We start from the raw sequence: 12583 nt of genomic DNA, 5'->3' as shown, positions 1-12583 counted from the left end.
CATCTTCTAACCCTTTAAGGGACAGACTAATTTTGGAGTTTGGGACCATAGCAATTGTCTACATCACATCCTCCAGAGCTCTCACGTTTACATGTTGCCCGCACAACTTTTCATTTAAAGCAAATCTGTCAGCAGGTTTTTGCTAGGCTATCTGAAGACAGCATGCTGTAAGGGCTAAAACATAAAATTCAGGGATGCCTTGTGCTGTTTATTTGCAATGTTAGTTTAAGCAGCAGTACCTTATGGCTGTGACTAGCTGGCTCCTGCCATGTTGTCCCGCACGTACACTCCTCACTGTCTATGTGCAATGTCTATAAAGAGCCTGGTGTCTTCACAGGCAGCTCTCAGCTCTGCTAGACTGGCAAATCTAAAAAATCTGATTGTGCCAGAACGGCTGCAGCCAGTAATCTAAGTGATACATCGTTGGATTCAGGAACCCTTTGCCTATATCATGCTGCTCTCAGATGAGGTAGCAAAACATGCAATAACTTCTCTTGAAAGAAGTAAACACTTCAAAATTACATAAACCAATAGTACAAAGTGAGAAAAAATGTTATAATATATCTTACAGAAATCTGCTTCTTTCTCCTCCTGGACTGATCACTCACTGTCTGTATTTATTAAATACAGGCTTTCCCATTAGGAAGATCAGACATGACAGCTGATTGTTATAAAATGTCTTGGGAGAGGAGAGGGGGGGGACAAATTGGGAGAGAAGAAGGAAGGGGGGGCGCCGGAAGGGGGAGAAACAGGAGAGAGGAGCCAGGAGAGGGAGGGGGGTGTGAGAAGCTGGTGAGTAGGGGGGTGGGGGAGTAAGAAGCCATGAAGTGGGGGCGGGGGGGGAAGGTGAGTGAGAAGCCAGAAAGGAGGGGACGGGGGTTGGGGGTGTGAGAATCTGGGAAGGGGTGTGGGGGGGCCCTCGAGAAACCGGGGGGGGGAGGGGGGGAGGATGACAAGCCAGGAAAGTGTGGGGGGGTGGGGGAAGGAGTGGGCAAAAAGTCGTGAAAAGGGGGGGGGGTTGATGAAACTGGGAAAGGGGGTGAAGAAGCTGGGAAGGAAGGTGGGGGATGGACATGAATCCGGGAAGGATGGGAGAGATGAGAGGTGAGAAGTCGGGAAGGAAGGGAGAGTGAACAAAACCGGGAAAAGAAGGGGGTGACAAAGCCATGAAAATAAGGGGGAGGGGGTGCAGGTAAAGAAGGAATGAAGGGGGGTGGATACTGGAGAGGGGGGAGGCGGTGGGAAGACGTTCTGCTGACAGTTCTTTGGAAACGACAGTTACACTTTAGATGAATACTTACTGTTTCTATTTCAGCTGCAGATCCGTCAGCACCTTACGGTCGCCTAGGGAACCACATGACCCGCACATCCCGCTATCACTAAGGCTACATGTGCATGCTGCGTTTTTGGTGCAGTTTTATTGTCAGAACTTTCTAACATTTGACTTCCCAGCAATGTCTATGAGAAGTCAGATTTGTCATGCGCACATTGCAGTTTGTCAGAGTTTTATTTGTCAAATGTTTGTGACAAAAAAAAATGCAGCATGTTCATTGTTCCTGCGTTTTTGTCAACATTTGTCACAAAAACGCATGTTGTGAAAAAACGCAACAAAAACGCACCGAAAACGCAGCAGAAACGCACCCGCAATTACAAGCATTTTTTGTGACATTTCCAGGCTCTCTCTGACAAGGTGCAGTTTTGGCTGCAGTTTGTGAACACAAAAAGATGCAGCGTGTGCATGTAGCCTAACATTTTCCGTGTGACTAGGTCATACAATCAGTTACGCTTTCCGCAACGACAATAATATAATATTTTTCTATTATAGATTATTAGCATTGGGCTTGCTGTCTGCCCTGCTCTCACAGGTGATTAGCTTTCCCAGGGGCATAAAACGCTCCCATTTAGAAATGTATACTGAATGTACCAGCCATGTTAAAGGGGTCTTCCAGACAATGGGGGAGATTAATCATACTAAGGCCCTGTGCGCACACTGCTTTTTTGGTGCAGTTTTGGGTGCACTTTGTGGTCCTAAACTGCATGCATTGCCTTCCCCAGCAAAGTCTATGAGAAATCTGAAAGGCTGCGCGAGATGCTTCATTTTTTTGTCTGCAGTTTTGGGTGCAAAAAAAAAAAAAGAACCATGTCACTTCTTTTCTGCGTTTTTCCATTGAATATAGTGAAAAAACACATGGGTAAAAACCCAGGGGGAAAAACGCACCAAAATGCGGCAAAAACACATGCTTTTTTTGGCCAGACGTGCGTTTTTGCTCAGGAAACAAAACTTCTGTGTGCGCACATACCCTAAATGTGCCAAAATACTAGTGCAATTTGCACCAATAACCTGTCCTTCATGACTGGCATCACATTTAGGCTAGTTTCACACTTGCGTTGGGCAAAATCCGCTGGGTCTGTTGCTGCATCGTTTTGACGCATCCGTTATTTTTGTGGTGTCAACGGATCCGTTATTTCACAGTAATCCGTTAGCTGATTCCTGTGAAATAACGGACCATTGCGTCGGTTAGGCGTCCGTCTAACGGAATCTGTCGGCTACGTTTTTTTTTTATTTCTTATTTGTTTTCATTCTGGGCATGCTCAGTAGAAATTAGCGGAATCCAGCAGCGGATTCCGTTGTTAAGCACTTCGCAACGGAATCCGCTACCATAGGGAAACATTAAAAATTTTAACGGAACCAATGGAATCCGTTGGTTGGCGTCATTTTGACGCAAGAATTTAACGTTACATTCTGTGTTGCTTCCGCTTGGCGGAAGCAACGGAGCTTCGGCCAACGGAAGCAACACAGGTACTTTTGGCACAATCCATCATCAATGCAAGTCTATGGCAAACAGTGGAATCCGTTAACGGATTCCGTTGTTTCCCAAGACAGCGGATTGTGCAAAAAAAAAAACAAAAAACCGCAAGTGTGAAAGTACCCTTACTGTGCCTTAGACTCTTACTGCTCTTTATCTGGTAAGAATGCGTGGCTTAAAAAGAAGCCTGGCCTATCAGAGAGGAAAGAGACATAATTTTCAATACCATGTGACAAAATTTTAGTGGAAAATTTCCGGCATCAAATAAACCAACAAATAGGTGTAATCAGGCTACACAGACAGCGGAAAGATGGGGCAGAGTAATCAGACAGCATGGGCCATGATGAGACACCCGGCATAATTTGCACTGTAAGAACTAGACAGCATTAATGAATCTGCCCTTATATATTTATATTTCCTATGTATTACATATTTCAAGCTCTATATACAGATTGCAGTTACTGATTGACCATGAGTTTCCCCACCAAAACTGACAGCTTCATAGACAGGAGGCTGTAAGTTCAAGTGCAGGACCCACCGCCAGACCAGGCACTGCAGTCCATATATGCACCGTAGAATACGCTCGTGTGAACCCGGCCCAAGAAATATACACTCAATGGATGAGCCCTGTCCAAAGCCATGGTCCACAAAGCCAAACATGTATGAGATGAGTATGGAGCGCTGCCGTTTCATTTTGCAGCTACTGTAAAACTGCACTGAAAAAGAGTAGCAAAAACACTACATGTGAACAAGCCCTAAATACGCTATTTATTTTAAGAATAGACTGATCATTTTTTGTCATTAAAAGGGGTTGTCCAGGCGAGTATAGATGTTATTTTACTGGGGGGAAATATAGGGAATCAGAAGGGGTTGTCTGAGTAGTGGACAATCCCTTTAAATAAAAGCTTTAACCAAGGTCTCTGCTTATTCACCTGAACGCTTTACACTGAGACCCCTTCTATATCAGATATATATATATACCAGATTATACGGTGGAGGAGATGGCTTACCTTGCTGCAATACAGCATCCACAGCTCGCAGAGTCTCTCCTTGGATGCCATCCTGCGGCCTCCACTTCACAATTTCACAAATATATTTCAGAACCGGTCCATCAACATTGTCTAGCGTTTCATCCTTAATAGTTTACATTACCGTCGCCGGTGATTTACTCCCACCAAACAAACAAAAAAGCACAGACACGTTCTCTGCAGATCAAACCAGCACAAAACCAGCTCAACAGGACCTGGACATGCTCATTACGGCCGAACTGCCTCGTGATGAAAAGATAGAAGCCCAAAAATAAAGTCCTTGCGGGATGGTATATGAAGTGCGGACAGCACAGACACTTTAGTCCTTATACTCCAGAAGTCCTTCATTGGCTTTAGCACAAGGCACTCTTCCATCCATTCTCCAGTGATGGGCAGCCTGGCACCGGTACGAGGAGGCCAGCCGTCATCATATAACACCCGGCCGCTGTGCCACCTGGGGAAAAAGACAACGGATTAATATTAATATGCACAGAAACTAAAAGCAGCAGAAGGATTTATGATCACTTCAAAACAATACCTAAATGGAACTGTTCTAAGGCTATGTGCACATACAGTAATGAGTATTCGCAGCAGGTTTGTCTGTTTTTTTTGCAGGAAAAACGTCTATTTTCGCTGTTTCTACTTGCATTTAAGCCACCTGAATGGGTGTGAGATGAGGCAAAAAAAGCTGCAAATACACTTTGTTCCAATCTGCAAGGGAAAAATAAGCAGGACGTGCAAAAGATTTCAGAAATCCCATTCACTTGGGCTGGTGCTAGAAAATACTGCAGTTTTTCAGGCGGTAGAAAACTTGTTGCAAAACCATAATGTGTGAACAAGCCCTATATACTGTAAATTCACATGCGATGAGAAACAGCTCACTGGCGACAGTGCACATACATGTAAGGATGGGGTGTGAAGCAAAGGTCCATGCTCTGATCGGAGTACCCGGCCTGACCGATGGGTCTCCTGCCCAGAGCCAATGGCCGGACAGACGTAGGGAGACCCAGCTCTCAGGCCGGGTCATGCGATCAGAGCAGACGTGTAAGGCTATGTGTGCAGTGAGCATTTTTCGCGGCATTTTCCGGGTGCGTTTTGGGCTAAAAAAAATGGACATGTCAATTCTTTCCTGCGTTTTACTGCGTTTTTCATCCATGCAATGCATTTGAAAAACGCAGCAAAACGCAGTGACCAAAAACGCAGCCAAAAATGCACCGAAACGCAGTAAAAACGCATGCATTTTTTACCGGTGTGTTTTTGCCGTGGGTGCATTTTTGTGCATTTTTTGCGGCCAAAAAAAGCACAAAAACGCAGCGTCAAAAAAACGCTGTGTGCGCAAATAGCCTAAGAGCAGCCTAATACTAGCTAACATGCTTCAATGGCAAAGACCTTAGGCCTTGAGCGCACGCTGTGGTTTTGCCGCGGTTTTGCTGCATGAATTGCTGCAGCAAAAAGAATGTGCATGTCACTTTTCCGCAGGTACCTGCGTTTTTTGCCATAGATAATGGTAAAAAACCGCAGGGAACAACCTGTGGAAAATTCACAGCAATACCGCAGCAAACTGCGGTAAAACTGCATGCGGTTTTTGGGTGCGTTTTTTTTTACCACAGGTGCGGTAATCTTTCAGAGGGTGTGGAATTTTCTTAAGAAAATTCTATTTTCTAATGCGCACAGGGCCTAAGGCTACATGCGCACGCTGCGTGTTTGGCTGCAGTTTTGTTTTCAGAACTTTCTGACATTTCACTACCCAGCAAAGTCTATGAGAAGTCAGATTTGCTATGCGCACATTGCAGTTTCTTTGTCAGTGTTTTATTTGTCAAAAGCTTGTGACAAACAAAAAAATGCAGCATGTTCATTCTTCCTGCGTTTTTGTCAACATTTATCACAAAAACGCAGCAAAAACGCACGGTGTGAAAAACGCACCGAATACGCAGCAAAAACGCACCTACAATTACAAGCATTTTTTGTGACATTTCCAGGCCCTCTCTCACAAGGTATAAACAAGGAGAACAGACGAGTTTTTAAAGTGCAAAGTGTACATATTTATTTAGGATGAGGGTGACAATACTTGTTAGCATTAATAAAAATATAAAACCTGGACCACACCAGGAATTGCATCAATATGAAAACTAGATCGCAGTCATTGGAACAATCAATTGCATGTATGCACTCAAATATTACGGTGTAAGAAAATGGCACTATCTCATATGTGGCAAAATGTAATATGTGTACCACATGTAAGACTTAAATAGCATAGAAGCCACACATGATCATAGTGTGTAACATTACACCAATACTATAACAATGGCTGCGATCACAGTGTACAAACCAGCAGTAAAAGGCATGACAGAGTTAATCCACCTAAGGGGGTCCGAAAGCTTTCCCTCATATAATGTCACTCCTACAAATCAGGAGTCATACCCTTAGTTGCTAAATAGGGTCCAGATTGTCAACAGCATATAAGACTTAAAGGGCAAAAAGGTAACAGATGATTATAATATATAGCATTAAAGCAATGTTATGACAATGACTGCGGCCACATGATACAAAGACCAGCAGTGAAGGACATTATAAGGTTAGTGGACCTAAGGAGGTCCGAAAGCCTTCCCTCATGTAATATCACTCCTATAGGTCAGGAGTCATACCCTCGGTTGCTGGATAGAGTCCAATGAATGAACAGCAGATGCACACTGGTGGTCCAGGGTTGTGGTCCCCAGGCTGCCCGACGTACGTTTCGATGGAAGTGTTCTCTCTCTTCTTCAGGGGATGGGGTGCCATGGTGTGCATTCCGAACTTGCCTGGTGTGGTCCAGGTTTTATATTTTTATAAATGCTTACAAGTATTGTCACCCTCATCCTAAATAAATATGTACACTTTGCACTTTAAAAACTCGCCTGTTCTCCTTGTTTATGCATAATTATGAGCTTGTGCTACCCGTGTGGACCTCAGACACTTAGGACCCCCGGGATTTCCTTGAGCATGGTGTTCTGGGATTTTGTTAATATCCTCTCTGACAAGGTGCAGGTTTGGCTGCAGTTTGTGAACACAAAAAGATGCAGTGTGCGCATGTGGCCTAATACCTGATCCCTGAATAGGGAATGTAATGTAGGAGCAAGGATAATGCTCTATTCACTAAACAGAGGCCAAAAGAGGGTCCTTATCAGATAAGAGCACTGTACAGGTATGTCCTATACAACTACTGGAATTAGTACATGAAGCCCATCACATAACACTTTCCCATATAGCGGGAAACCACAAAACTAAAAATAAATGGCATCCAACAGCAAGGAATAACCTGTAGAATTCCCAACACTGCAGCGTATTAACACACAAGTTACAGAGCCGAATAAAGGGCCGGGCAGCTTCCGTTTAAAGACGTCAACCATTTTTTTTTATTTATTTATATTTTTTTTTTTCAATCAACAGCCAAAAAATGTCAGCGTGTTCCCCCTCTGTAGACTGCACAAAGGATCCATTCACATGATGGCCGTCTGCTCATGGCTGGCTGTATGAGGATACATTGCTTTTTTTGTTTTAACAAGATTTTAAACATGCTTTACATATAAAAACGGCAGAGAAACCGTGGTAAAATTGCACGGGGTCCTGTGACTGAACCTCATGGAAAAGAAAAGATGGAACATAGAAGTCACGCATCTACTAATAAGGAGAAAGTAAAGGGTGTAATTCATGTGAAACGTCAATAAACTCCAAACCGCATGTGGGTCTTATTCAGACTATTGCTCTCTGTAATCAGCCATTTCATGCCAACATCTTCAATGGGATTATTCCAGAAAGGGGGTAAAAAAATGTTCCAATTCTCCACATTTCTAAGTTTTGTGTACAAACTGGCTGATGAAGTGAAGTTGAGGTCAGGAGACGCACGGCCTGCCGTACATCCGGTCTGTAACATGGACGTCTGAACAAGGCTGCAATGTCTGGTTTACAAGCAATCAAGATCCAAACTCTGGTTCAAAAGGGTTTTAATCTGCGACACCAAGTTGACGGAGTTAGTGGGAATTTGTCAGCAGGTTTTTGGTACCTCATCTGAGAGCAGCATGATGTAGGCGAAGAGACTCTGAATCCAACAATGTATCACTTAGATTACTGGGTGCCGTGGTTCTGATACAACCAGAAAATTTAGATTTAGTAACGCAGCAAAGTTGAAAGAGCTGCCCGTGCCTATACCATGGTCTCAATAGTGATTGTACTTTGACAGTGAGGTGTCAATCAGTAGGGGGCGTGCCGGACTGCCCTGTGTGTGGCATTGTAGTCCAGCAATGAGACGTTGTGCTGGTTATACAAACAAAGAAACAACAGATAGGACCATGACAAGACAAGCATCCCTGAATACTCAGTATTAAGCCTTGCAGCATGCTGTCTTTAGCTTTCACAGCAAAAATCTGCTCAGAGATTCCCTTTAAGGCCAGTTTCACACATCCTTCTTTTTGCCGGTTTCGCGGATCTGGCACGCTCCCGTACAGTGAATACAGTACAATGACAGCGCAACAAGCATGTGACCCGGAAGTTACAGCGCTGTCATCGTACTGTATGGGAGCGTGCCGGATCTGCGAAACCGGCAAAAAGAAGGATGTGTGAAACTGGCCTAAAGGGCTCATTCAAAGAAGAGTATTGCATGGACTTGTGCTGCCCGAAGAAAAATAGGACACACACTGACCAAAGTAATTCAATAGGGCTGTTCAGAAGACAGCACAAACTATCCTTTCACTTCGGATGAGACTGCCATTCAAATCTTTGGATCCACAAAAAAAAAAAAAAAAAAAAGTTTAGATTTCAAACAGATAGTTGGTATTGCATTCTCTTTTTATGGGTATATTGCCATTAATAACCCAGTAAATTTTGTTTGATAGCGTACATATTAAACTGCTGATGTATAAATGCAAACAAAAAAAATAAAAAAAAAATCACCCATTTGATGGATGAAAATTTCCATATGCTCGTCTGCCCCACCCTAACTAGTTGGAAATTCAAGCACCATGACACAAAGTAAAGCTCGGAAAACACCATCTAAATTTGCCATTACAGTCATGAAGGGCAGGGGAGAGTCTGATTACACCACAAAGAGATAGCGTTACCGGTATTACACATGACCTGAGCTGAACGCACCAATGAACGCAGCACATATTGTATTCAGAACACTGCAGTGCACAAATAAACAATTACTAAGCCAATAATAAGGCCCAAATTGCACGGGAACACTGACGTATGTGAGACATTTGCCAAATAGAATGGTGTTTAGACAATGGTGACAATGCTGGGAAGATTATTTGATTAAAACAAAAAAAAAATGTTTTCCTCATCAGAGTCTAAATGTTATCAAACAAAAAAATTATTGATGCATAAAAGAAAAGAAAAAAATATACTGTATATACATACTCACAATACAACCAGCAGATGACAACTATTGAACACGTCACCAATTTTTGAAGCAAATATATTTCCAAAGGTGCCAATGACTTGACTTTCTCACCAGATATCAGTAACATCCCATCCATTCACACAGGCACATAAATCAAACCTTAGAAGTCCATAAATTTAGTGACATGTAATAATTAGAAAGGACACAAGGAAAAAGTATTGAACACACTTACTGAAATGTATTTAATACTTCATATAAAAGCCTGTGTTGGTGATGAAGCTTCAAGATGCCCTCTGTATGGAGAAACTAGTCGCATGCATTGCTCAGATGTGATTTAGGTCCATTTTTCCACACAAACACTATTGAAATCCTGAAGATCCCATTGGCTGCTTCTATGAACTCTGAGTTTTAGCTCCTTCCATAAATTTTCTATGGGATTCAGGTCAGGTGATCGGATCGGACATTCTAGCAGCTTTAGTTTCTTTCTCTGAAATCAATTGAGAGTTTCCTTGGCTGTGTGTTTGGGATACATTTTCTTGGTGAAATGTCCACCCTCATGTTATCTTCATCATCCTGTCTCTTTCTCCCAGTCTGTCTCATGAATGTCTCAGTACATATGTCCATTCATCCTTCCTGAAATTACCAGTACCAGTGCTGAATGCTGAAAAACAGCCCCAAACCATGATGTTCCCACCTCCAAACTTCACTGTTGGTACAGTGTTTTTTGGGGGGGGTGATATGCAGTGCCTTTTTGGCCTCCAAATATGGTAACCAAATAGTTACCTTTTGGTCTCATCTGGCAGAATTTCACAGATTTGTGTATACGTTATTGAGTAAACTTTAAACACACTTGAACATGCTTTTGTTCAGCAATGAAGTCTTGCGTGATGAGCGTGCATACAGGCCATGGAGGTTGAGTGCACTACTTAATGTTTTCTTTGAAACAATTGTACCTGCCAATTCCAGGCCTTTCTGTAGCTCTACACAGGTGATTCTGGAACAACGCTTCTGAGAATTCTTTTCACTCCTCTGTCTGAAATCTTACGGTGAACACCTGGTCGTGGTCGGTTTATGGTGAAATTATGTCCTTTCCACTTCTGGATTATGGTTCTAAGGCCCTGTGTGCACTAAAAAAAAGGATTTTTCTCAAGACATTTCTTGAGAGTGAAAGATTAACGCACCTGCGGTCAAAAAACGCACCAATAACGCATGCGTTTTTTACACATTTTTGGTGCATTGTTCCGCAGGTTGTTCCCTGCATTATTTTACCATTATCTATAGCAAAAAATGCAGGTACCTCCAGAAAAGAAGTGACATGCTCATTTTTTTTCTCAAGAAATTCTGCAGAAAGAATTTTCTTGAGAAAAAAATGCAGTGTGTGCACAGCTATTTTTTTTTTCCATAGGTTTTGCTGTGGAATGTCTGCAGAAAGGTTACAACCATTTTCTCAAGAAATTTCTGCAGCAAAAACACAGCAAAAACGCGTGTAAACGCGCAGTGTGCGCACAGGGCCTAACGGTGCTCACTGGAATCACTAATTTAGAAATTCTTGTCCAACCAATGCAATCATAAGGTTGTGAAGGTCTCGAGAAAGCTCACTGGTTTTACCCATCATGAGGTGTTTTTTCTGTGGCATCTTGGTAATGAGACACCACCTTTTTATATCAGTTGAACCAGCTGATATAAGTTGGAGGATTGCTTTCTAATTACTGACAGATTTCAGCTGGTGTCATGACTTTTCATGGCTTTTTGAACCTCTATTTCTTCACTAACCTAAAGGCCCCCATAAAGATTAGATCAACGTTATACCAAATGGAGGGTTTCGGTCAAATTGATTTTTTTTGTTGCTCATCTCTTTAGATGGGAAATGATCGCCTTTTGGGCGACAGCTGATCGTAGTTGTATGAAAGATCAAGCATGTCTGACATTTTCATGTAACCATCGTCTACAGCTTAATGTTTATGTGCTGATTGTTTGGAAAATGAAAGATCTGTTATTTCCCTTAAACCATCCCATTGATTATGTAATGTTTCTGTTATCTATCAAACACAAAGGTATGGTTTCATCTGAAAGATTTTTACAATCTACTCAGATATGTTTGGTGCGGTTGTTCAAACTAAGTTTCATACAAATGATCTTTAATTGTTTGATTATCATGTGTATGGGAGCCTTTTGTTTCTCGGGGTTTTTCACTATGACAAAACAGGGCAATAAATTGTTACATAAAGGCAGTGTCTAAAGGGAACCTGATAACTTATACATGCTGCCTGATCCACGGGTAGAAAGTATTAGGCTATGTGCGCACTAGAAATGTGAAGTTTCTCAAGAAAATTTCTTGAGAAACTTCTGCCAGTGAAAGATTTCCGGACCTGCGGAAAAAATCCGCACCAAATCCGCATGCGGTTTTGCCGCGGATTTGCCGCAGGTTTGTCCCTGCAATAAATAATAAAGATAATCGATAGATAATGGATAGAGGGAAAGATGGATAGATGAATAGATGAATAGATAGATAGATAGAGGGATAGATAGATAGATAGATAGATAGATAGATGAGAAAAACCTATATAATGTTCCACCTCCCTGCATTTTCTAAGCTGGCACCCTTTAGTGACTTTCATGTGGCACTAAAGGGTGCTTAGCCTTGTATTTAGCCATAAAATAAATAAATAATTAAAAAAAAACGACGTGAGGTCCCCCCATTTTTTGTAGCCAGCTAGGGTAAAGCAGACGGCTGCAGCCTGCAGACCACCGCTGGCAGCTTCACTTTGGCTGATAATCCAAAACAGTGGGCACCCCACGCTGTTATTTTAAATTATATAAATAATTTAAAACAAAAAACGTGCGGTCCCCCCCATATTGGATCACCAGCCAAGGTAAAGCGGACAGCTGGGGTCTGATATTCTCAGACTAGGGAGGTCCACTGTTATTGGACACTCCCCAGCCTAAAAATAGCAGGCCGCAGCCGCCCCAGAAGTGGCGCATCCATTAGACGTGCCAATCCTGGCGCTTTGCCCCAGCTCATCCTGCGCCCTGGTGCGTTGGCAAACGGGGTAATATATGGGGTTGATGCCAGATGTGTAATGTCACCTGGCATCAAGCCCTGGGGTTGGTGAGGTCAGGCGTCTATCAGATACCCGACATCACCAACCCAGTCAGTAATAATTAAAAAATAGACAACAAAAAAAGTTTTATTTGAAAAAACACTCCCCAAAACATTCCCTCTTTAACCAATTTATTGAAAAGAGCACAATCAATTCCACGTCCGGCGTAATCCAATAAGGGGGGTGGGGGGGCACGGCGATCCATACCATAGTCGCTGTCCCAGTCAATGAAGAACAGAATGTTCCCCATTGGCTGGGAGAGCAATGCAG

General features: G+C 42.7%; 1 protein-coding gene across 3 annotated transcripts in view; it reads right to left on the bottom strand.

Moving 5' to 3' along the window:
- NBEAL1 (neurobeachin like 1) overlaps nucleotides 1-12583 on the bottom strand; it is a 283360-nt gene that overhangs the window by 258989 nt on the left and 11788 nt on the right. For all 3 annotated transcript variants that reach the window (XM_075317649.1, XM_075317650.1, XM_075317651.1), the window contains exon 2: nucleotides 3818-4289. In XM_075317649.1, the coding sequence (XP_075173764.1) occupies nucleotides 3818-3868 (51 nt within the window). In that variant the 5' untranslated portion in view covers nucleotides 3869-4289. The remainder of the gene's footprint in view (nucleotides 1-3817; nucleotides 4290-12583) is intronic.

The sequence above is a fragment of the Anomaloglossus baeobatrachus genome, chromosome 7 (assembly GCF_048569485.1).
Source record: "Anomaloglossus baeobatrachus isolate aAnoBae1 chromosome 7, aAnoBae1.hap1, whole genome shotgun sequence".
In the NCBI taxonomy this organism is placed as follows: Eukaryota; Metazoa; Chordata; class Amphibia; order Anura; family Aromobatidae; genus Anomaloglossus; species Anomaloglossus baeobatrachus.
The sequence above is the reverse complement of the archived record's forward strand: the minus strand, read 5'-3'. Positions and strand labels throughout refer to the sequence as shown.